We start from the raw sequence: 23,781 nt of genomic DNA, 5'->3' as shown, positions 1-23,781 counted from the left end.
CTTACGTTTGTGTGTGCGTTCTTTCTTTAACATCCGTTCACTGTGTGTGTGTGTGTGTGTGTGTGTGTGTGTGTGTGTGTGTGTGTGTGTGTGTGTGTGTGTGTGTGTGTGTGTGTGTGTGTGTGTGTGTGAGTGTGTATGCGTGCGTGCGTGCATGTGTGTGCGTGCGTATGTGTGTATGCGTGCGCGTGTGCGCGCGTGCATGTGTGTGTGTGTGTGTGTGTGTGTGTGTGTGTGTGTGTGTGTGTGTGTGTGGTAGCCATGATGCATGAGTGCCTGCGTGTCAGTCTGTGTGTCTGTGTGTATCTGTGTGTCTGTGTGTCGGTCCATCTCTCTCTCTCTCTCTCTCTCTCTCTCTCTCTCTCTCTCTCTCTCTCTCTCTCTCTCTCTCTCTCTCTCTCTCTCTCTCTGCCTGTCTGTCTGTCTGTCTGTCTCTTTCTGTCTCACTATCTGTTTGTCTGTCTGTCTGTCTGTCTGTCTGTCTGTCTGTCTGTCTGTCTGTCTGTCTGTCTCTCTCTCTCTCTCTCTCTCTCTCTCTCTCTCTCTCTCTCGTGTGTGTGTGTGTGTGTGTGTGTGTGTGTGTGTGTGTGTGTGTGTGTGTGTGTGTGCGTGTGCGGGTGTGCATGTGCGTAGCAGGCATCATGCATGTGTGTCTGTGTCTATGTGTCTGTTTGTTTGTATGTCTATCTCTCTATCTCTCTATCTGTGCCTGCCTCTCTCTCTCTCTCTCTCTCTCTCTCTCTCTCTCTCTCTCGCACGCACGCACGCGCGTGCACACGAGCATGTGGCTGAGGTCTTAACAATGGCAGGGTCCTCCCAGCTAAGGAAGCCGCGCACTTTGCCGAGCACTTAAACTAATCAGCTGTGATCCCATGATGACGTGATGTGATTACGTCACACAACGTCAGCAGCTGTACAGTAACTGTTCCTTGCAGCTGACAAGAGTTGCTCGTGTCGGCAGTATGTCGCCAAGGGGATACACGATTCTGATTAAGGGTGATAAACAGGCGAAAGAAACTCCATGGGGAACGTGCTTACTCTTTCATTGAACCTGTCATCTGGAACAAACTCCCTTGTTCTGTCCGACACGCCCAGTCTTTGTCCTCATTCAAATCAGCTCTCAAAACTCACCTTTTCCACAGTTGTTGTGATTAGTTTTCCCGCCCCATGTGTCTGTCTGCGATTGTTTGTGGGTGGTGAGAGGAAGGGGGCTGTATCGGTATGAATGCCTGGTGTGTGTGTGTGTGTGTGTGTGTGTGTGTGTGTGTGTGTGACCTGTTTACTTTGTGATGCGTATAAGCAAATGAGCGTTATGAAGTGTATCTGCATCAATGTATGTATGTGTAATTGTATTTGTAAACGCTCTGGGCTCTCCGGGGGCGTCCAGATATTCATTACTACTACTACTACTACCACTACTACTGCTACTATTATTATTCGTGTATTGCATTGTACTGTACTGCACTGTTTTGTATTACGTCGTACTGTATTGTAGTGTAGTGTAGTGTACTGAACTGTAGTACAATGTATCGTATTGTATTGTATTGTAGTGCAGTGTACTGTATACAAACTAAGCGAAACAGTGCCAAAGGCATACCAACAGACAGACGGGAACACAGAGGCAAAAACCAAATGGGGGAGACTGACTCGTCTTGCTATGTTTGCGATTAAAAAAAAATGATAAAACCGAAATTCCGTATTCATGGAGAATATTCAACAAAAAGGTCGTGACGGCCAGGTATGGAACAAAATGAAACAAAACAGATACAAACAGGATAAATGAATTTGAACAAAATGGTTCCGGTCAGACGAAAACAAAACGTGCACGATCTCCATGTGATTATTTTCCGCTTGTATCAACAGATATGCTTTAAGCAGTCAATTAGTAAATCATTTATAGAATTGCACAATGAAAACTGAACGATAAAAACAGGCATTTGATGTTGCCTTTTGCCACCACCTAAATACAAAACATTGAAATGAATAACTACATATAATCTTGTCTGACGGTCATACATGTCCGACCGTGACCTTCAAAGCAGCAGATGATGCAAAATGAATGTCATGGCGACTACCTGTGCTAGAATTCGATTACAGTGGAAAGCGTCTAGCCCAAATTATACCCCCACTCTCTCAGCCAAGAGGGCTTTAGGACAGTCGGCGCTGGAATGTAAAATGTCGTTTATTCTACAGTGTGGATAAGACCACCACCACCACCACCACCACCACCACCAAAAAGCAGCAATAATACAAAACAACAACAAAAAATTGCTGATGCACTTTATTGTTTAATGCGCACCTGGGACATCTGTAAAATAGATAAATCCTGGTCTATGAATGAAACAAAATATCAAAGCAACCGAATGATGAAAAAACAACAGTTGCATCGTACGGAAGAAGGGAGAGGAGGGGGCAGGAGTGGGAAGGAGGGGAGGGGGGTACGACTGTAAAAAAGAAACAAAAAATAAAAAAAAATAAAAAAAAAAAAAAAAAAAAAACGAGTTCAATATGTGACGTGCACATAAACCCACCGCACGTCAGCGCGATCTTGCTGGTATGTAAATAAAAGTGCCAAAATATATAACTGAAGCCGTGGTCCCGAGTGGTATTATTATACAGGGGACGGTACAAAAGAATTACTGATTGGTTAACTGTATTAAAGGATAGAAAAGTTCCACACGCATGCCAGGGACATATAGCAGGCCAGTCACAAAAGGGTTTTTCTATTGTTTTATTTACAGTAGTTATAAGAAGAAGAGAATAGAGAAGATGAGAAGACAATGCACTGAATATGACACAACAAACAAATGTCATTAAGTACAACATGTCAGGAATGTAAGTGGCTAGTAAAGCAGATGTATACATATTACATAGAAAGACTACCAATTGGTTCGGGATAAGCAACAACATAAGATAAGGTAATGCATAATATGTCATCAAATGGCATTTATAATACCTTTGAATAGTGTAAATAAAATGGTTTAAGCTAAGCTGATTTAGTGAAAGTACACTGACAGTATAGATTTAAGTAAACCTGTTGTGGCTATTTATGGAAGTTAGCGAACAGCAATGACTCTCGCGTGGCCCGTGAAACAAAACGTCCCCAATCAGGCTAAATCTGATTAGAATTGTGTTTGTTACAAGGTGTTCAGTGATAGATTTCACAATGATCACTGAATCAATTTATGTTGGATAGATCGCTAAAGAAAGAGCTCAACACCTACTTTCTGATGAGCATAAAATGAAGTGTTGATTATTTATGATGAATTTATAACCTTAAATTAAGTCACCTGAAAAGGGTCAGTTTTAGTGAGCTTGTCGCTGAAAATTACAAACTGCGTTAAATCAGTTTAATGTAGGCAAACACAAATGGAATAGATTTAAAAATGGAGTTGTGATGATTCTGCCAGTATATAATACTTGCAGTTTATTGATCCGACAAAACAGATAATTATATAATTAAATACAGTGTAGCAGAAACGCAAGTTTCAGCTCACCCAATGGCGTCGAGCAACTCTAGTTGTGGAGGGAATGTCATTAAGTGTTGACAATGAAGATCAGCTTTGTAATCTTCCAAATGCCTGATATATTCTCACCCAAACACTATAATGGTGTGGTTTTAGTTTCCAACAGCATTCACACACAGAATTGTGACTGTATCATTATGTGTGACGAAAAGACAAAATAATGTAAGCTTAGTGTCAGTCAAAATCTTTACACTGATGAACGATTAAACTAGAATCAAATATGCTTCTAACTGATTTAAGTGTGTGTGTGTGTAAGCACAACAAATATAATATTGCAGTGAACGATACAGAGACTTGATTTAAGAGATGTTCAGAGAATAGGTTTAGAATGGACTTTGCATTCAAACCAGGAATGGCATCTCACAACCTGTGCGAGCCATTGGAGACCAGAGGTTGGTTGCAAAAAAAGGTGTCTGCTATAGCTCAGCTTTCAGCTTGTGCTGTGAGTTGAGCCATGGTCATCTGTAGTCAGCTGAGCACTTGGCTACATAACGATAAACGTCTAAATTAAGGCCAGGTAGAGACAGGAATCAAGAGAAAGCTACAAGTTTGGGTTTTTTTTTCAAAGGAAAAAAAAACAGAAAAGAAGAGGAAAGAGAAAAGGACATGTGTGGAGGTTGTCGGTGGGTGGGGGTGGGGTAGGGATGAGGTGTGAGAACAAAGGATGGAAAGAAGAAGAAGAAGAAGAAGAAGAAGAAGAAGAAGAAGAAGAAGAAGAAGAAGAAGAAGAAGAAGAAGGAAGAGGAGGAGAAGAAGAAGAAGATCATGATCATGATCATATGATCATAATGATCACGGTGATGATGATGATGATGATGATGATGATGATGATGGTCATCATCATCATCATGGTGACGATGACGATGATGATGATAAACAAGAACAGGAATAAGAAAAAGAGCAAGAAGAGAACAAAAATAACAAAGAAGAAGAATATAATGAAGAATAAGAAGGTGGTCATTCATTTGATCTCTTGCATCTGGATGTAGTACGTTTCCTTATACCAGTCTGGTAAGAAGAAGAAGATTGACTGATTGAATCTTTATCAGGGTAAAGAATTAGGTGCAGTAAAGGCTTTTTTTTTCAATTTTGTCCATTTGACGATACAAAACATAAGAATAAAGAAATAAAATGATATAAGATAAGAATTGATGATAAGAACGATGAATGAGAATAGTTAATGGAAATAACAAAGCAATGAAATGACCAATGGTATGTGCACGCGCGCATGCACACACACACACACACACACACACACACACACACACACACACACACACACACACACACACACACACACACACACACACACACACACACACAAGCAATCACATACGTACACATACGTACGCGTACAAAGACATACGTACACATGCACGTCCACACACTCAAACACACACACACACACACACACACACACACACACACACACACACACACACACACACACACACACACACACACACACACACACACACACACACACACACACACATACAACAACAACAACAACAACAACGACAACAACAACAACTACTACTACAACAACGACGACGACAACAACAGCAACAACAACAACAACAGCGGGAAAAAGAACAAGAAGAACAAGAACAAAACACCAAGAAGAAGATCAACAAGAACACGAAGAACAACCAGAAAAGAAGACGAAGTAGAAGAAGAGGATTTCCTCGCTCAGAAAGTGGACGTAGTTTTCAGTGTAAAATATCTGCTGCCCCCCACCCCCTACCCGTCCTCCCTTCCCTCCCCACCCACCTCCCCAAGCCAGCCAGACAATCAGATAGGGAGACAGATCATTCACAGTCATCCATCTCTCTCTCTCTCTCTCTCTCTCTCTCTCTCTCTCTCTCTCTCTCTCTCTCTCTCTCTCTCTCTCTCTCTCTCTCTCTCACATTTTCTCACTCTCTCTCACTCTCTCTCTGTCACTCTCTGTCTGTCTGTCTGTCTGTTTGTCTGTCTCTCTGTCTCTGTCTCTCTCTGTCTCTGTCTCTCTCTCTGTCTCTCTGTCTCTGTCTCTGTCTGTCTGTCTGTCTCTCTCTCTCTCTCTCTCTCTCTCTCTCTCTCTCTCTCTCTCTCTCTCTCTCACATTTTCTCACTCTCTCTCACTCTCTCTCTGTCACTCTCTGTCTGTCTGTCTGTCTGTTTGTCTGTCTCTCTGTCTCTGTCTCTCTCTGTCTCTGTCTCTCTCTCTGTCTCTCTGTCTCTGTCTGTCTGTCTGTCTGTCTGTCTGTCTGTCTGTCTGTCTGTCTGTCTCTCTCTCTCTCTCTCTCTCTCTCTCTCTCTCTCTCTCTCTCTCTCTCTCTATTTCTGTTCCTGTTTTTTTTTCTCTCTGCGTGTTCCTCTCTGTCTCTCTTTCTGTGTCTCTATCCATCGCTCTGTCTGTCTGTCTGTCTGTCTCTCTTTCTCTATCTCTATTTCTGTTCCCGCTTTTTTTCTCTACGTGTTCCTCTGTCTCTCGTTCTGTGTTTCTCTCCATCGCTCTCTCTTTCCCAGTCTGTTTCTGTCTCTGCCCCTCCTCTCTCTCTCTCTCCGCCCCCAAACCCCTCTCTTTTTCTCTGTCCATCTCAATGAAGCCACCAGACGCTTCAGAGATTCTTCTGTCTTCTCGCATACATGAAGTTCAAAACCTTTATTATTTTTTTTTTTTTAAACATTTTTTTAATTCCATTTTGGCAGGTTGACATTTTACAACAACAACAGCATCTTAATGGACATTTATAAAGAAGAAAACAAAAACAAACAAAGAACAAAAAACAAACAAACAAACACCATAAATACTCTGATAGAAACAGCCAAGCAGCTGGATTATACACTGGTTGGTTATCATCATGGAGTATTATCATTCATTTCTTAAGATCTTACACAAGCTGTCAAGGAATACAAACTGTCAAGTATCTTAGAACACGTTTACGGAAAGTGAACACCTCAATCATTTCTTATGAATATCAATAAAAAGAAAATAAATATGGATGGTTATTTTTCGTTAATCATGAACAGGTTACTAATCATTTGTGATCAATAATTTGTAAGGCAGCCATCTGGCAGAGAAAATGGTATGGTTAAAGTTAATATATGCATTATATTCTTCAATTCTATATCGAGTTTTTAATTTGTTCAAAAAAACTGATATTTGTGGAAAGCTGTCTTCAATTTTACATAAATATAAGTAATACTTTGCAAACAATATTATAAAACACAAAACAGCATCAGTTGTTATTGTCACATCATGTCCAAATAGCACAAGTGATTCTGTTAACTTTAAATTTCCTGCGTTTACACATCTCTCTTTTATCAAGTCCGTTAAAGCGTTCCAAAACATTTGCACATAATTACATTTCCAAAAAGCATGATCAATACTGTCTTTGTGTTCTCTACAAAAACTACAGTTGTTATTATCCGTAACACCAATTTCTTTTAAAACATATTTTGTACATAAACATCGGTGTATTATTTTCAGCTGAAACCATTTCAGCTTTACATCAACTATCTTGTGTGCATGCATAAAACAAGATTTCCAGTTATGATGCATCAAAAGCTTTAAGTCCCATTTTTCACAACATTTTGGTTTCATATCATTTTCAATCAACACATCATAATGTGGTCTTGAGCCTTTAGAAACAGAAAACAAGTGTTTGAAGCAGAGCGAAGTATTTGTGTGTCTGTTGCTATCCACATGAATATTATGCTTTTTAACTATTTCGTTTATTGTTGATTTATATCCAGCATAAGTAAGGAAATCAATGTGCAAATCATATTTTTCTTTGAAGCGTACATATGAAAAAACTTTACCATCATCATCAAAAAACTGTGCAAGACAATACACATCATGATTACTGAGCAGTCTGGATATAATACACCTTTTACCAATTTGAACACGATTATTATAACACAATGGCTCTGCAAGCAGTTCCGCTGAGTTTTTTGGTTCACATTTATAAAAGAAAATCTTATAACTTTCAAACACATTTGTCCAGGACTGGTTATATTTGGCAAAATTTAAGATAAACTCTGGACCATATTTATCAATAGCTGGCCATTGGGGGAAGTTACAAAGCAAGAGGTGCTTCCACTTGTGATTTGAATTTTCCTTTATTTTCCCACAATACTTCTCAAAGTACTCAGTGGAATTCCTTTCGCTTTTGTACAGAATCGGTTTAGGAATTTAAAACTTAACATGTAGTGACACCTGACAACGTTAGTTTTATATCATTTCATTTCATTTCAGCAGTTCGACCTGAGAATGCTTTTGTCGTATACGTTAGAACTCACAGATGACGCTTTTAACTTTTCCTTCAAAGGTAAAAGTTAGAAAAAAAAGTGTCCCTACTTTTCTTTTTGTTTTCGTCTAAAACAAGAAAAGAAAAATTGAATGCCCTCCTAACTGATCTCAATGATTTCTCTTTTTCATAACGCAAATGCAGCGCGCCGCATCCATGCACGTGCTTTCCACATCCTCACCCAAATCCTTCGCATCTCCAAGCAATCACATATCAGATAAGCATCTTCGATCAGAAGAGAGAGAATCCTAGACTCTGACGATTTTCTCGAAGTCTTTCTGAAGGAAGGAATCTTGACGTGCATCCACCCCAATCCACCCCCTTCCCACCATCTCTTCCCCCAGAACATCCACATTTTATTTTTTCCTGTAACGGTAATGGTGGTACTACTGCAGGCAGCGGGGGGGGGGGGGGACTACCTTGCACGGCATCATGAATTTGCCGTATAATTCACCGAAATCACTTGAATCCCCAGCTAAATCACCAGCGCCAGAAGTCTGGGTCCTCCTCCCTGCTGTGAGCCGTTGGGACATGGGGGGGGCGTTGGTGGTGGGGGATGAGGGATGCGGGGGGGTGGGGTGGGGGGAGGGAGATCCTGAACTTGGAATTATCCTGAACATCCTGCATTTTTACGGTACGTGCTAGTATTCCCAGACAGCATTTTTTCCCCCCCACAGTTAAGAGTCTTTGGGACTGAATACCTAGTATGTCATTTGACCTCGCGTTTCCTGCTGCAGTGAATAGCGGCTGACGATGTGAATCTGCTGTCTATTGGCAGAGGCCCCCACGACGAATATGCCTTTAAGGTAAAAGTCTGGTGACTATGGCTGTGATGCATTTCAAGGGGGAGAAAAGAAAAGTTTGAACATTGGGGAACTAAAATATTTCTTTGGGGAAAAAATGGGTTCGATTTTGAGGTCGACAAAAGCATTCAAAGAAATCAATGAAGCTCATTCGATGTCAGGCGAAAAAGTAGTTTTGTAGTAAAAGAAACGCGCGTGCGCGTGCACACTCACACTCACACACACACACACACACACACACACACACACACACACACACACACACACACACACACACACACACACACACACACACACACACACACACAGAATTAACACACCCAGACTTAATTTTCGTACACAAATACACGTACAGGAGCACGCACGCACAGAAACACAGACACACAGACACAGACAGACACACAGACACACACACACACACACACACACACACACACACGGGCACGAACGCACGTACGCCCACACACACGCCCACACACGCACACACACACACACACACACACACACACACACACACACACACACACACACACACACACACCTCTGCCTCTGGCCGCTCCGTGGACTGGAAGAGATTGATGACAAAATGGAAGCTGATGTTGTAGTTATAATTGTGTATCCTCTTTCTCCATCTGCTCCTTCATGGCTTCACTGGATACAGATCGGCAACACAGTGTGCTGTCTTTTGTAATGTGAAACGAGCAACATTTCCTGTTTTTTTTTTTTCATATTTAGTAATGGCATCATCACCATTACCAGCAGCAGTAGCAGCAGTAGCAGCAACAGCAGTGATAGCAGTAGCAGTAGCCATAGTAGTAGTAGTAGTAGTAGTAGTAGCAGCAGCAGTAATAGTAGCAGCAGTAGTTGCAAATGATGTAGTAGTAGTAGTAGTAGTAGTAGTAGTAGGAGGAGGAGGAGGAGGAGGAGGAGGAGGAGCTGTTGTCATTGTTGTTGTTTTTGTCGTATGTTGTAGTCGTAGTGAAATCACCAGAACAGAAGAGCTGTTGTTGTGGCAATGGTGGAAGTCATCACAAGTGATAAAGCAACAGAAGTAACGGCAGCATTATACTGGTAACAATTATCATCAGTCGTATTCATGTCGGGGAGGAGAGGGGAGGGCGGTGAGATGGGGTCGTGGGGGCAGGATCAACTGCGCCTTGGATTTCTGACCCAGTGTTTTCAGATGACTGGGGTTTGAGACCCCGTTTCAGCATGGCGTTTTGTCCTGTGGAAGGGCACTTTAATCCAGTTTTCCTCACTTCAGCCAGTTGTGAACGGGTACCTGATTTGGGCTGGGGAAGGTTATAACGGCTGAAGGGAGGATAGATGCCAGCCTTCCTAACCCGAGCAGAGGATACACTGGGTATGAAGTAACTACCTCGATGGCCCTAAAAGGCTACAGGGCCATTTATGTGTTATCCTTTAAATGACTTAAACAATCAGCGTTACTGAACGTAATCATTCTGGGTGTATTATTCACACCGAAACACACGAGAGGTGGGTGAGATGAAAGGATAATTCGGCGTCAGTGCGCTGTATTCTTGTGCCGTGAACGGTCACGTGAAGTTTTGTGCATGTCGTAGAGACCTCCGATTCCTTTCACTCGATACCCTCTCTTTAATCTCTCTGTTTTTTTGTGTTTTTTTTTCCCAGGAATCCAGCAGATGCAGAGACTGCAGTAAGCACGGGACGACGACCAGAACCTTCAGCAGTGTGTATCACCACCCCTACTTGCCCTCGCTACTGACAGCCGGACATTCGGACACACACACACCAACCCACTCACCACCACACCCACTGACACCAAACACAAACGAAATCGGCCTCCACACCAACGTCTCTCGGAGAGGACTGAAGAAGACCGTACACTCGCCAATCGCCTTCGCCGCACGAATTCAAGATGGAGACGGAAAACGTGACGGCCTACCCAGGCGGACTGACGCTGCCCAACAGTTCGGACCCTGCTGACTGGCTGACGTCCACCTCCCCTTACATCTCCTCCACCTTGGACCCTCGGAACGACACCACCACCAGCGCCGCTATGGGCAACGTCACGGCCACGCCCACGGACCTGCAGAGGTTCCAGCACTTCTACCGCCCCATCCACGGCGTGGCGGCGCCCATCATCTGCGTGCTGGGCATCATCGCCAACTGCCTCAACATCGTCGTCCTCACGAGGAAGAACATGATCTCCCCTACCAACATCCTTCTCGCCGGCCTGGCCATATCTGACGGGTTGACAATGGCGGCGTATTTCCCCTACGCCATACTGACGTACCACGTGTACAAGGACGCGTCTCCACCGTACGGGAACGCGCAGTACGAGATGTTCTTCGCCATCTTCAGCGTGATCGTGCACTCCATCTCCATCTGGCTGACCGTGTCCCTGGCCGTCTTCCGCTATATCTTCATCCGCTACCCGCGGCGCGGAGCCAAGCTATGCAGCATCCCCAGGGCCAAGCTGACCATCGTCATCGTCTGCCTGGTCGTCACCATCGTCTGCATCCCTAACTCCGTCAGCTACGTCTTCCTGGACGTGCCCATGGGCAACGACACGGGCTGGTTCATCACCACCAGGGAGGACACGGCCGGCTACCGCTTCCTGAAGAGCTTCAACCTCTGGGTTCAGGTAGGGTGTGATGATAACAACGACGATGATGATGATGGTGGTGGTGGTGGTGGTGGTGATGATGATGATGATGATGGTGGTGGTGGTGGTGGTGGTGATGGTGGTGATGATGATGATGATGATGATGATGGTGGTGGTGGTGGTGGTGGTAGTGGTGATGATGATGATGATGATGATGGTGGTGGTGGTGGTGGTGGTGGTGATAATGATGGTGATGATGATGATGATGATGATGATGGTGGTGGTGGTGGTGGTGGTGGTGATAATGTTGACGATGATGATGATGATGGTGGTGATGATAATGATGGTGATGATGATGATGATGATGATGATGATGATGATGATGATGATGATGACGACGATGATGATGATGGTGGTGATGATGATGATGGTGCTGATGATGGTGTTGATTATTATATACATACACACAAGGCCTGACTAAGCGCATTGGATTACGCTGCTAGTCAGCCATTTGCCTAGCAGATGTGGTGCAGAGTATTTGGATTTGTCCGAACAGAGTGACGCCTCCTTGAGAAATTGAAACTGAAACTGAAACTGAAACTCAGCGATGTTACAGACTGTGTCTCTGTGGGTACCGTGGTAATCGGTCTCCACAAACTTTATCAAAACAATCCCCTGTGCAGTATCTCTTCCTCGTTCGCTTTCGACCACACCCCCCCCCCCCCCCAACCCTCCCCCCCCCCCCCCCTCTCTCTCTCTCTCTCTCTCTCTCTCTCTCTCTCTCTCTCTCTCTCTCTCTCTCTCTCTCTCTCTCTCTCCATTGCCCGACAGCGTTTCTCCCCGTCTTCTCCTCCGCTCCGAATTCTGTAAATACAAGAGTTCAAAAAACTTTATAAAAACAGCCACCACTACCTCCTACCCACCAGCTACTCTCTCTCTCTCTCTCTCTCTCTCTCTCTCTCTCTCTCTCTCTCCTTGTCTCTCTGTCTATCTCTGTCTACCTCTCTGTCTCTGTCTCTTTCTGTCTCTGTCTGTCTTTGTCTCTCTGTCCCTGACTCTCTATGTCTCTGTGTCCCTATCTGTCTGTTTCCCTCTGTCTAACTCTGTCTGTGTGTGTGTGTGTCTGCCTCTGTCTCCGTGTTTGTCTGTCTCTCTGTCTCTGTCTCTCCCTCCCCATCTCTCTCCCTCCTTCTCTCTCTCTCTCTCTCTCTCTCTCTCCTTCTCTCTCTGTCTCCCCTCCCTTTCTCTCCCTCCCTCTATCTCCCTCCCTCCCTCTCTTCCTCTCTCTCTCCCTCTCTCTCCCTCCTTCTCTCCCCCCATCTCTCTCTCCCCCCTCTCTCTCCCTCCTTCTCTCCCCCCATCTCTCTCTCTCTCCCCTCCCCCTCTCTCTCTCTCCCTCCCTCCCTCCCTCTCCCCTCCCAACCAACGTCCCACCCCGTCTCTCCAAACACACCAGGGGCATCAAACTCCAGCAAATACTTCACAATCAATACCCACTACCAAACACAGACGCTCTTGAAGCCAGGATCCTGGGGTTGAAAGATGGGGGAAAGTTCAACACAGCCACCAAAGACCGATGGTAGAGCAAACAGAGGAATAACAATGCATAGCAAGAATAGAGATGCTCTAAGGTTAAGGGGAGAGACTGTGTACAGAGAGAAAGAAAGAAAAAAAGGGGAAGAGGTTCAAATGGCTGGTTTCAAAAGATCGTCCATTAGGGTGAAATTAAAAAAAAAAAAAAAAAAAAAGAACAAACTTTCTCATCGTTGGATAAATTTCCTTGATGTTATCTTTCTTCTTTGAACTGTACTCTACACCGATCTTTCCCAGCGAGTAGTGCAAAGTAATAGAGGATGCTTTTTTTTTTTTTTAAATATTATTTATCTTGGTGTCGAGAACAGAACTGAAACACTTCATTCTATGGAGGGAAATGCAAACAAACAACCCCCCCCCCCCCCCCCCCCCCCCCCCCCCCGAAAAAAAAAAAATCACAGGCTACCCAACTTTTGTGTGTGTTTGTGATAGTCCTTTATTGTCATCTGATTTCGTGATAGAACCTCCGTCAGTGTCCTGCAGATACTTACTCCTCTATTGTGTTTCGTTCCAGTTTTCAGAATTTTCAATTTGCTTTAACTCTTTTCATACGAACGGCGAAAGAGACGACGTTAACAGCGTTTCACCCCAATTACCATCATCAAAACATTGCAAGCGGAAGGCTCTTATACTGAAGACGTGAATGTTGACAAAGAATACCACAATTCTGACGACGGAAGCTAAAGGTAGGGTCATTCAGACACCCACTGGACATCCGAGGGGTCTGTGTAGAGGAGAAGAGAGGACTGGCCGTACTGAGTGAGTTAAACATTCCCAGTTACAGGTATCATTTGGAAACTCCTCAACGTATTGTTTGCTTTTCTTGTCTTTTATTTAATATAAAATGGAGGGAAGATTTCGATAAGTAAACAATGACGTTAAATCAATCAATCACTGTAAAATCAATAATAACAATACTAACGATTTAATTCGATGTGGTATGTCCCTTACAGGAGGCACTGATCAAGAAACGTGAATTGATTTGAATTGATGTGATCTCAGAGACGGCGCCTGGTCGGTAAAGGGTGGAGATTCATGTTTCTTGTGTTGCTGTCTTTCCGTTGTGCGGTACGGAGTGGAACTGACGGGCGCAATAGCCGAGTGGTTAAACCATTGGACTTTCAATACGAGGGTCCCAAGTTCGAATCTCAGTAACGGCGCCCGGTGGGTAAAGGATGGAGATTTTCCCCATCTTCCAGGTCAACATATGTGCAGACCTGCTAGTGCCTGAACCCCCTTCTTGTGTATATGCATGCAGAAGATCAAATACGCACGTTAAAGATCCTGTAGTCTATGTCCACGTTCGGTGGTTTGTGGAAACAAGAACATACCCAGCATGCACATCCCTGAAAACGGAGTATGGCTGCCTACATGGTGGGGTAAATAAACATAACCAGTCGTACACGTAAAATGCTACATGTCTGTCTTGAGTGTGTATGTGTACGTGCCTGGAATCTGATTGAATTACACAGGAAACAAATGATGAGCGCCCAGTGGCTCATCAAACAACATGTATTGATTTGATTTGAATTGATGTGACGTGTCCCTTGCAGGCGGTGTTGATCAAGCAACATGAATTGATTTGATCTGATGTGATGTGTCCCTTGAAGGTTGTGCTGATCAAGCAACATGAATTGATTTGAACTGATGTGACGTGTCCCTTGCAGGCGGTGCTGATCAAGCAACATGAATTGATTTGATTTGAATTGATGTGACGTGTCCTTGCAGGCGGTGCTGATCAAGCAACATGAATTGATTTGATTTGAAATGATGTGACGTGTCCCTTGCAGGCGGTGCTGATCAAGCAACATGAATTGATTTGATTTGAATTGATGTGACGTGTCCCTTGCAGGCGGTGCTGATCAAGCAACATGAACTGATTTGATTTGAATTGATCTGACGTGTCCCTTGCAGGCGGTGCTGATCAAGCAACATTAATTGATTTGATTTGAATTGATGTGACGTGTCCCTTGCAGGCGGTGCTGATCAAGCTGCTGCCCTGCTTCCTGCTGTCCGTGCTGTCCATCCTGCTGATCAAGCAGATGAAGGACGCGGAGAAGAGGCGAAAGAAGCTGCTCAACCGCAACGGTAAAGGCGACGATGAGACCAAGCGACACCGGAAGACCAACCGGACCACGCGCATGCTGGTGGTGGTGGTGGTGCTGTTCGTGGTGACGGAGACGCCTCAGGGCATCCTGCAGCTGCTGGGGGGCGTGGTGGAGGGCTTCTTCCACAACATCTACTGGCCCCTGGGCGACGTCATGGACACCCTGGCGCTCTTCAACAACGGGATCAACTTCGTGCTCTACTGCACCATGAGTAAGCAGTTCCGGGACACCTTCTTCAAGCTCTTCCTGAGGGAGATCATCAGTGACGGCTCCCGGAGGACCACCATCATGATGTCCACTCAGCCCACCAAAGATTCCGATCTATAGGATCGGGGAAAAGAAAAAAAAAACGAAAAAAGGAGAGAAAAAAAAGCCGGTTATAGAGTGTTTCGACGACGTCTGCTGCGGTTGAATCCGGTAGGTATGAGATAGGAAGAAATAAGAAGGGTGGAGTGTAAAAAGGGGGGGTTGGAGGTGTGAGACAAGGAGGAAATAAGGATGGTGGAGTGTAAAAGAGGGTTGTGGCAGAACAGAATCAACGGGGATCCACACGAGTGTTGTCGTTCTGTTGAGATCTTCATCCGCCGTCCGTTTCTACTGACGCAAACTATGGATTCGCTGTATCGAAAAAGCAGCTTTTTTCTGTTGTGTGTCTGTGGTCGGGGTCCTAAGCTTTCTGTGTTGACGAAGAGGTCATTCTCATCACAGACGTTTGCCATAGGTGTGTTCGTCGCTGTCTGCATCAGTCCTTTTGAAAGTCTGTTGACGTTCATCAAGTTGGTTAACGTGATAATGGTAGTAATGATGAAAGGAATGAATACATAAAGGAATAAATAAATAGATAGGTAGATGAATAAATAAATAAATAAATAAATAAATAAATGAATAAATGAATGAATGAATAAATAAATAAATAAATAAATAAATAAACATATGAATAGTAAACAAACAAACAAATAAATAAATAAATAAATAAATAAATAAATAAATAAATAAATAAATAAATAAATAAATAAATATATGAATAAATATATGAATAGTAAACAAACAAACAAACAAACAAATAAATAAATAAATAAATAAATAAATACATAAATAAATAAATAAATAAATGCCCAGTATGTCCCGATTCCCTTCGCTCCTGTCAAACGGTGGACATCACCTACACGGCAGAGGATTCAAAATGGCCGCATACACAGACAAGAGCCCTTTCGGAAATTATAACCGAAAAACGCGGGAAGAAAAAAACAAATCAGCCTGCGACTGAGCCTGCCTGTCGTCTGTTATTGCCACTGATCATGTCGACAATGGGAAATCACTCGCTCCTGTTCAATAACTTGTAATAATCTGCATTCATATGCGGACAAATTATATGTATAAAAGAGGCGAGCTGCTGAACTTTTTTTTTTGTTTTTGTTTTTTTGTTTGCCGATCAGCCCTGTTCATGCTGAAGTGAAACGGGCCGTGTGTCAATGACCCTCACTTGTCTGAAGTCTGTCGGACCGTTCCAGAATCAGTTCATGGTCCTTCAAAACACTGTGCAGACGTTTCGTTTCTTTGCTGAACTGCATGGGTTTTTTTTTTCTGGCGAGTGGCTTAGGGATGACACACACACACACACTGTATAGCGTCACTCAACTTGTGCTTACAGAGGACGTAACTGGAAAACCTATTAAATATGTGCTCTCTCTCTCTCTCTCTCTCTCTCTCTCTCTCTCTCTCTCTCTCTCTCTCGCTATATATATATATATATATATATATATATATAAATAAATCTATCTATATATATATATATATATAGCGAGAGAGAGAGAGAGAGAGAGAGAGAGAGAGAGAGAGAGAGAGAGAGAGAGAGAGATAGTCTGTCAGCCCACACATCTTTTTCGCTTCAGTGATGATTAAAATAATCATCAGCGCTGCGAGACTCCATTTCCGTATTATGAGTGGGGTGTTTATTCTTTTTTTTCTTATTAAAACAATTCAGCCAAAAAACAAATACCCTCCCACAGCCCCCCCACCCCCACCCCCACCCCCCTCAAAAAAAGAAAAAAAAGAAAGAAGAGATTTAAAGCATATCTCTTTATTCACTGAAAGGAGATACAGGAACAGGTGACGAAGACTGAGCCCCCCCTGATTCACTCACCAGACCCTGGTTGACTGGAGTTCCAATATCAGCACAGGCCCACACATGTAACGTAACTGTCAAAAAAAAAAAAAAAAAAAAGTGTGGGGTGTGTGTGTGGGCGGGGTGGGGGAACTCACGGAGCAGAGACTGACGACCTATTGGCAACGGGTGGCCATGTGGTTACATTGTTCGTCGCTGATGTCGTTGCAGAAATAAAACAAACAAAACAAAACAAAACAAAAAACACACCAAAAACATCGCATGTAGTGCCTGGTTCAGTGAGAAGAGTGTGTGCAGCTCATGGGGTTGAGATTATGACCGACGCGTTGGGATTATGCACAGGACAGGCATCAGCTATGGATGAGGCCGCGCGTCTTGTCACCTCTTTCAAACTGAAACTGAAACTGTCTGCTAAGCGTCTTCAGTGACCGGCTCCAACCTATCTGTCGCCCCTGCTGTGAACGGGTTACTTCTTCACCACGAGGATTAAACCAAGAAAGAAAGAAAGAAAGAAAAATCAACAGTTTCATACATACCTTTCTTAAAATACTGTGATCGGACTTACAAAAAAACAAACAAAAACAAACAAACAAACAAAAAAAAAACCGCTTCATACATACCTTTCCTGAAATACTGTCATCGACTGTGATCGGACTTACCAAGAAAAATAAAACAAACAAATAAACAAAACTAAACAACAACAGCTTCATACATACCTTTCCTAAAAAAAACAAAAACAAACTGTGATCGGACTACCAAGAAAAACAAAACAAAAAAACAACAACAACAAACAAACAAACAAACAAAAAAACAGCTTCATACATACCTTTCCTAAAATACTGTGATCTATGAAGAAAAAACAAAACAAAAAAAATCAACAGTTCATACATACCTTTCCCAAAATACTGTAATCGGACTTACCTAGAAAAAACAACAACAAAACAAACAAACAACAACAACAAAAAACAGCTTCATACATACCTTTCCTAAAATACTGTGATCGGGCTAACCAAGAAAAAAAAACAAAAAATCAACAGCTTCAAACATACCCTTCCCAAAATACTGTAGTGAGACTCACCTCTCAGCCAGGGCAGCGACACGTTATAAAACCTCCACAATGTTTAAGCTTGCGATGGACAATGGATACGTATTGTTCGTAACCGTTTTTGACTTGGAAGCAAAACGTGTGAAAGAAGAAAATAATGACCTCGTATTGTGAAGAGCTTTTTCTTTCTTTCTTTCTTCTTCTTCTTCTTTTTTTTTTCAACTTGAACAACTGTTTTAGACAACACTGCTGACACATGGAAGAGTCACTTAGAAGAGTTCCAAAGAAACAACGTTTGGAAGCATGATTTTTTAAATGAAATTTTCACTTCAGGGGTACATTTCCAGGTCGCATATTTTGGAATATATACAGTTGTTCAAAAGAATGTCCTTTAAAGATCATTTGACCATCAGTTGATTGTGAGAACGTGGACTCTGTGGCAGATGTCCAATGCTAAACTGGCCCGATTGTTTGATGGATTTCGGTTCAGAGCAGTAGTTTTATGTAACATTTCTGTACCGTTGCTGGTGTTAGATGGGGAGAGACTAAAGAGCAAGATTCTAGTCCGCTGCATTTGTTTGAAAAAGTGAACATGTAAAAATGCTAGGCATAAACACTCGAATAATGAACATTTGCGACAGCGATATGATCAAACGATTTATGCCACTTTGCTCAGATATTATACTCCGGTGACTGTGCATAGAACAACGCAGTGCCTAATTAATGATAATGCGAACTTTATTTATTCGCATCTTGAAATGAACAATACTGGAACTTTGTGATCTGTGCACCCAAATAGTCTCAGTGGCTGAGTACGTGATCGTAGACTGGTTAAGGATAAATGTCCCTTATCCTTTTCACTACATCGGTCATTGACTTCATATCCACTGAGTCCAGGGCTTGGCATAGAAAGGCGGAGCCTAGTCCTCTCCTTCCAACCGTTTTAACTCTCTCCATACGAACGGCGAAAGAGACGACGTTAACAGCGTTTCATCCCAATTGCCATCATCAAAATATTGCAAGCGGAACGCTCTTATACTGAAGAGGTGAATGTTGACAAAGAATACCACAGTTCTGACGACGGAAGCTAAAGGTTGGACGCCTCCTTGAGTTACTGAAACTGAAACTGAAACTGACGACGGAAGCTAAAGGTTGGGTCATTCAGACACCCACTGGGCATCCGAGGGGTCTGTGTAGAGGAGAAGAGAGGACTGGCCGTACTGAGTGAGTTAATCTTCCATGACTGAAATCGGGTAACCATGCACACCTCAGTGGAGCAAAGCAAATCAGAGGAAGGAGCAATTCTCCAAGGACACAGCCCCGTGTTAAACGGGGCCTCGATCCCTGGTGACTACTGGGTCAGAAGATACAACGATTAACCGACTGTGGTATGGTGCCTGGACAGTGACTGACGTCAACGGTTTCGTGAGTCTGCTGAGGAACAAGGTTATCTATGCTGACAACGCAGCTCAGAAAGTTGAACATAGCAAGTCGTCCCTTCCTCAGACAAATACGTATTTAAGAAATTGGTGCAACTATTGAAAGGAGGCATGTATGCATCCGCGAAACTCCAGACGCAAACATCGTATGGGCGAACTGATATGCACTGGGCAAAAGAAGAGACATGATAATGGTAAATGGTAAAACAACAAGAGGAGACGCAATAATGGTAAATGGTAAAACGACAAGAGGGGACATGATAATGGTAAATGGTAAAACAAACAAGAAGAGACACAATAATGGTAAATGGTAAAACAACAAGCGAGTGTGTGTTCACAGATAAGAGAGATTTCAAGAGGAACGAAACTGGCGTTGCTTGATTGTTGGTTCAACAGCCAGTGTATCAACAGTCTCCCCCACCCCCCCCCCCCCGCCCCCCCCCCCTCCCACACACACACACACATACACCCCACCCCCGCCCCCTTATCTAGTTATGTATGTAGTTATTTATCAATACTTTTAATTTTATAAGCACCAAATGGCAGGTTTCGCCCATCATCTCTTTAGACCAGAGTGGAATGAAAACTCGGAAACTCACTATCTTTAAAACATTTCATAACTTTACTTCCATTTTTTCTGCATACATGAAAAAAAAGTCTTGATCAACACACACACACACACACACACACACACACACACACACACACACACACACACACACACACACTTAATAATGGTGATGATAAGAATACTAATAAATACATATTATTATAACAAGGATAATAATGATGATGATAACGCGCAAAAAAAATAAATCCTTTGCTACGCAATAAGTATTTTGTTCAGAAAAGAAAACTCCGACTGATGGTTTTTTTTTTTGTTTTTTTTTTTAAATTATGAAGCAGCAAATATATCACTGTTGAGCATTGCCAGTGTGATGCATATGCATGATATTATTATGAGGTGTTGTACAGCAACAGTTTACCTCTTTCTCAGTCAAAACATCAAAATCCTTCAAGCATAAGACTGTCCCCGAAATTTCATTTTTTTGACGTAATTTAAGATGTGCAGAAACAGTCCACGCCTTGAATCTGAACACAGACTTGAGAAAGCATTTGATGGAAAAGAAAACACATGTAGTTTATTACTTCCAGTCACCAGCACTGAAAACAGTAGTATCCTACCATTGCCTGAATCATTCTGACGGCTGACAGACGACACTGGGTTCAGACAAAGGCAAACTGTGGCTGAAAGAAGCTGGATTTCTAGAACGATAACAATAAGCAAAACCACAGTCATCGCCTAAATCTCTCTGCGAGCAAAATTACTCTTCAGACAAAACGGAGATGTATCCAAGCTTAGGCATGAACTATGGTGGTAGGGTGGGGGAGAGAGAGAGAGAGAGAGAGAGAGAGAGAGAGAGAGAGAGAGAGAGAGAGAGAGAGAGAGAGAGAGAGAGAGAGAGAGAGAACTATCTTACTGCAAAATAAAAATGGCTTTTGTGTGCATAAGCAGAGCTGAATAATTCGATGCACTGAATAATTCGTCGCACACAATGAATGTATTCCACGGCGTGCAATAATGGTGACTCCGCTTAATTAAGGCATGAGGAATAACGGCAGAGCTGAATAAGATGCCCGATCATCACCATGGTTACCAATACGAGCACTGCCGAGCGGAGATGTTGACTGGTTTTGCCTGTTGAGTCGTTTGAGCACACTGGACAATGCAAGCTAATACACAAGCGGCATAATTCGATTGTCAGCCCAGAACAATGCGGACTGCTATGATACCATTCCCATTCAGTAACCGGGAATGACTGAGAAGAGATTTAAACACTAAGCAAGAGAGAGAGAGAGAGAGAGAGAGAGAGAGAGAGAGAGAGAGAGAGAGAGATGAAAATGAGTGAATGAAAAAGAGTTGTGTAACTGGAACAACGGTCAATTGTAACGGGTCCAGAAGAAAAGGTATTATGATGTGACGTGTTGAAGGTCCAAGGTCAAAAGTCTCATAGCTTTTTACGGTCATTAAGGCGGTCAGTTCACTTTCATTGTGTCTAGAAATCGACATAGCAAGGCGAGAATCGATCCTCACCTTCCGCCGTTTTTAACCCTCCACTGCCGAACTCATTGACACCTGGTTGGAGTGATGAAACTGAGAGTGAAGTCCCTTCCCCAAAGACGCACCACCATGCCGGTACGAGGCCTCGAACTTTGACTAAAAACAACAACAACAACAACAAAAACCTATCCCTATGCCTGTCCCTATCCAGTGTGTTTGAAAGTGTGACTCTTTCCAAGAACACTGGTCAACAAGGAATACCTCAGAAAGTAGGGATCTCCCCGGCCAACTGATGGACAGATGACGAGGAAGTGAAGATGTCAGGTGTTTCAGAAACATATTGTGGACCTCTTCTGCCAACATCGCGTAGCCAGCATGCTCACAGAAACCATATGCGGAGATATGAATAAAAAAACAAAACAAAAACAAAACAAACAAACAAAAAAAAACAACAACCCCAAAACGAATAAAGGTTTATCCAAAGAAACGAAATCAACTATCAAAAATATCTTGTTAGTGACACCAGTGTTTTGAGTTCCACATGGATTCAGTTGCAGAGACTCCCCCAGGACGAACGATTCCAATGTACTGCTGTGGACTGTTCCTGCCTGCCCGAAGTGTAATGGGTCTCCACCTAGAACAATCAGGGACGGGCAGGAAGGGGGTGAGAGGCGTATGTGATGATCCCTGACATAATAACGCCATTGAATTACCATGGGGGCAATACCCGTTTTGACAGTTTCATCTGGAGCCAGCTGGAGAGATCGTCTCGGGACATAACTGCTGCTGGCTGTCCAACCTGGGTGTGATAGGTTTCCACTTGATCCCCCACCTTACCCCCTCCGATAAAAAAGATCGTAACTCTAAACCAATAATGGCTCGGGACACAGGACTCCAGCAGACTGTTGGTGGCGGCGTTTAACAAGTGCCATCCAGTAAAGTACCCACTGAAGCGGGCTGTAGAGAATGGCCCCTATTAAAGGATTCTGACAGACGGGCTGGTGTCAGTCTGTGGCCCGGCCCCAGTGTGATAGGTCCCTGCCAGACAGAATACATCAATACGTGGAGATTCCGGTGAATTGTTGTCACCATCATGTACCCAATGTGTCTGTCTCCTTTTAGAGAGGACGCTCTCCAGGCGTAGGATTCCAGTGGCGACCTATCCTCAGCGTGAAAGGTTTCCACTCGGAACCCCTGGAAAGAAATACTCAGGGCATGGGTGATGTGTTCCGGCAGTCAGTTCCCTGTGTGACAGACAGGCTTCACGCCAAGAGTTGTCAGGGGAGATGAGAAAACACCACAGGATCTTGGACTTCAACACTGTTGTTAGTGTCTCACCCACGGTGTGAAGGGTCCAAATGGATTTGTCCTGGACACAGGATTCTCGAGGTGTCGAAGAGAATTGTGCGGGATACAGGATTTTAGAGTTTTCTGGGAGAACTGCCCAGGACTCAGGTTCTAGAGGTCTGCTGCCTGTGGTCCATCTTCCAGTGTGACGAGTTTCAGGCGCGCCTAGCTACAGGTGATGGCCCAGGTATGAAATCCCGACATACTTCACTGCCTGCAGAGAACGGTCCATGGTGTTCCGATTCCATCACAATCTTGTTTGGGTCCGAGATGGAACCTGCAGGCAGTGATAGACCAGGAAACAGGGTACTGCTGTGTGAGAAGCCTGGTGTGACTGGTCCTGTGCAGGGCTAGCAGAGAGAATGACCAATGGCATAAGTCTGTTGCGAAATCGTCACCACTGGCCAGTCCTCCAGAGTTACGATTCCACTTTGAGCTGGTTGCAGAGAATGGTGGACGCTGACGAACTGCTATATGTCACCATTCCACCCAGCACGTTGTGGTGCACCCAGGGTGGACACCCCACAGCATGCAGACTTATGTGGACTGTGGATGGTCGTCTGTCTCCAGTATTATACGTTCTACGTGTAACTTGGAAGGATATCTCAGGACACAGGACTCCATCAGACTTTTGACCGGTGGACTGTCTGCAGTGTGGGCCAGCTGGAGGGAAATGACTCATGGAGGTTCTGGGAGACTGTTGTTGGCAGTGTATGCGTGTGTCTGTGTTTGTGTGTGAAGGTTTTCACCTACAACAACTTTCAAATAGAATGCCTCAGAACCTCTGGTGAACGTTTACCCAATGGCATATTCCCTTCAGTGCAACCTTGGGGGCTAGTTGACCTCT

At 43.6% G+C, this 23,781-nt stretch overlaps 1 protein-coding gene across 1 annotated transcript in view; it reads left to right on the top strand.

The window, feature by feature from the left end:
* LOC143287318 (G-protein coupled receptor dmsr-1-like) overlaps positions 1-15,713 on the top strand; it is a 105,592-nt gene extending 89,879 nt beyond the window's left edge. Inside the window, exons 2-3 of the mRNA XM_076595272.1 lie at positions 10,279-11,254; positions 14,785-15,713. Of these exons, the coding sequence (XP_076451387.1) occupies positions 10,526-11,254; positions 14,785-15,243 (1,188 nt within the window). The 5' untranslated portion in view covers positions 10,279-10,525 and the 3' untranslated portion in view covers positions 15,244-15,713. The remainder of the gene's footprint in view (positions 1-10,278; positions 11,255-14,784) is intronic.
* Positions 15,714-23,781: the final 8,068 nt, after the last annotated feature.

The sequence above is a fragment of the Babylonia areolata genome, chromosome 11, assembly GCF_041734735.1.
Source record: "Babylonia areolata isolate BAREFJ2019XMU chromosome 11, ASM4173473v1, whole genome shotgun sequence".
NCBI classification, from domain to species: Eukaryota; Metazoa; Mollusca; class Gastropoda; order Neogastropoda; family Buccinidae; genus Babylonia; species Babylonia areolata.
Note: the sequence above shows the minus strand (reverse complement) of the source record. Positions and strands in the feature narration are given on the sequence as shown.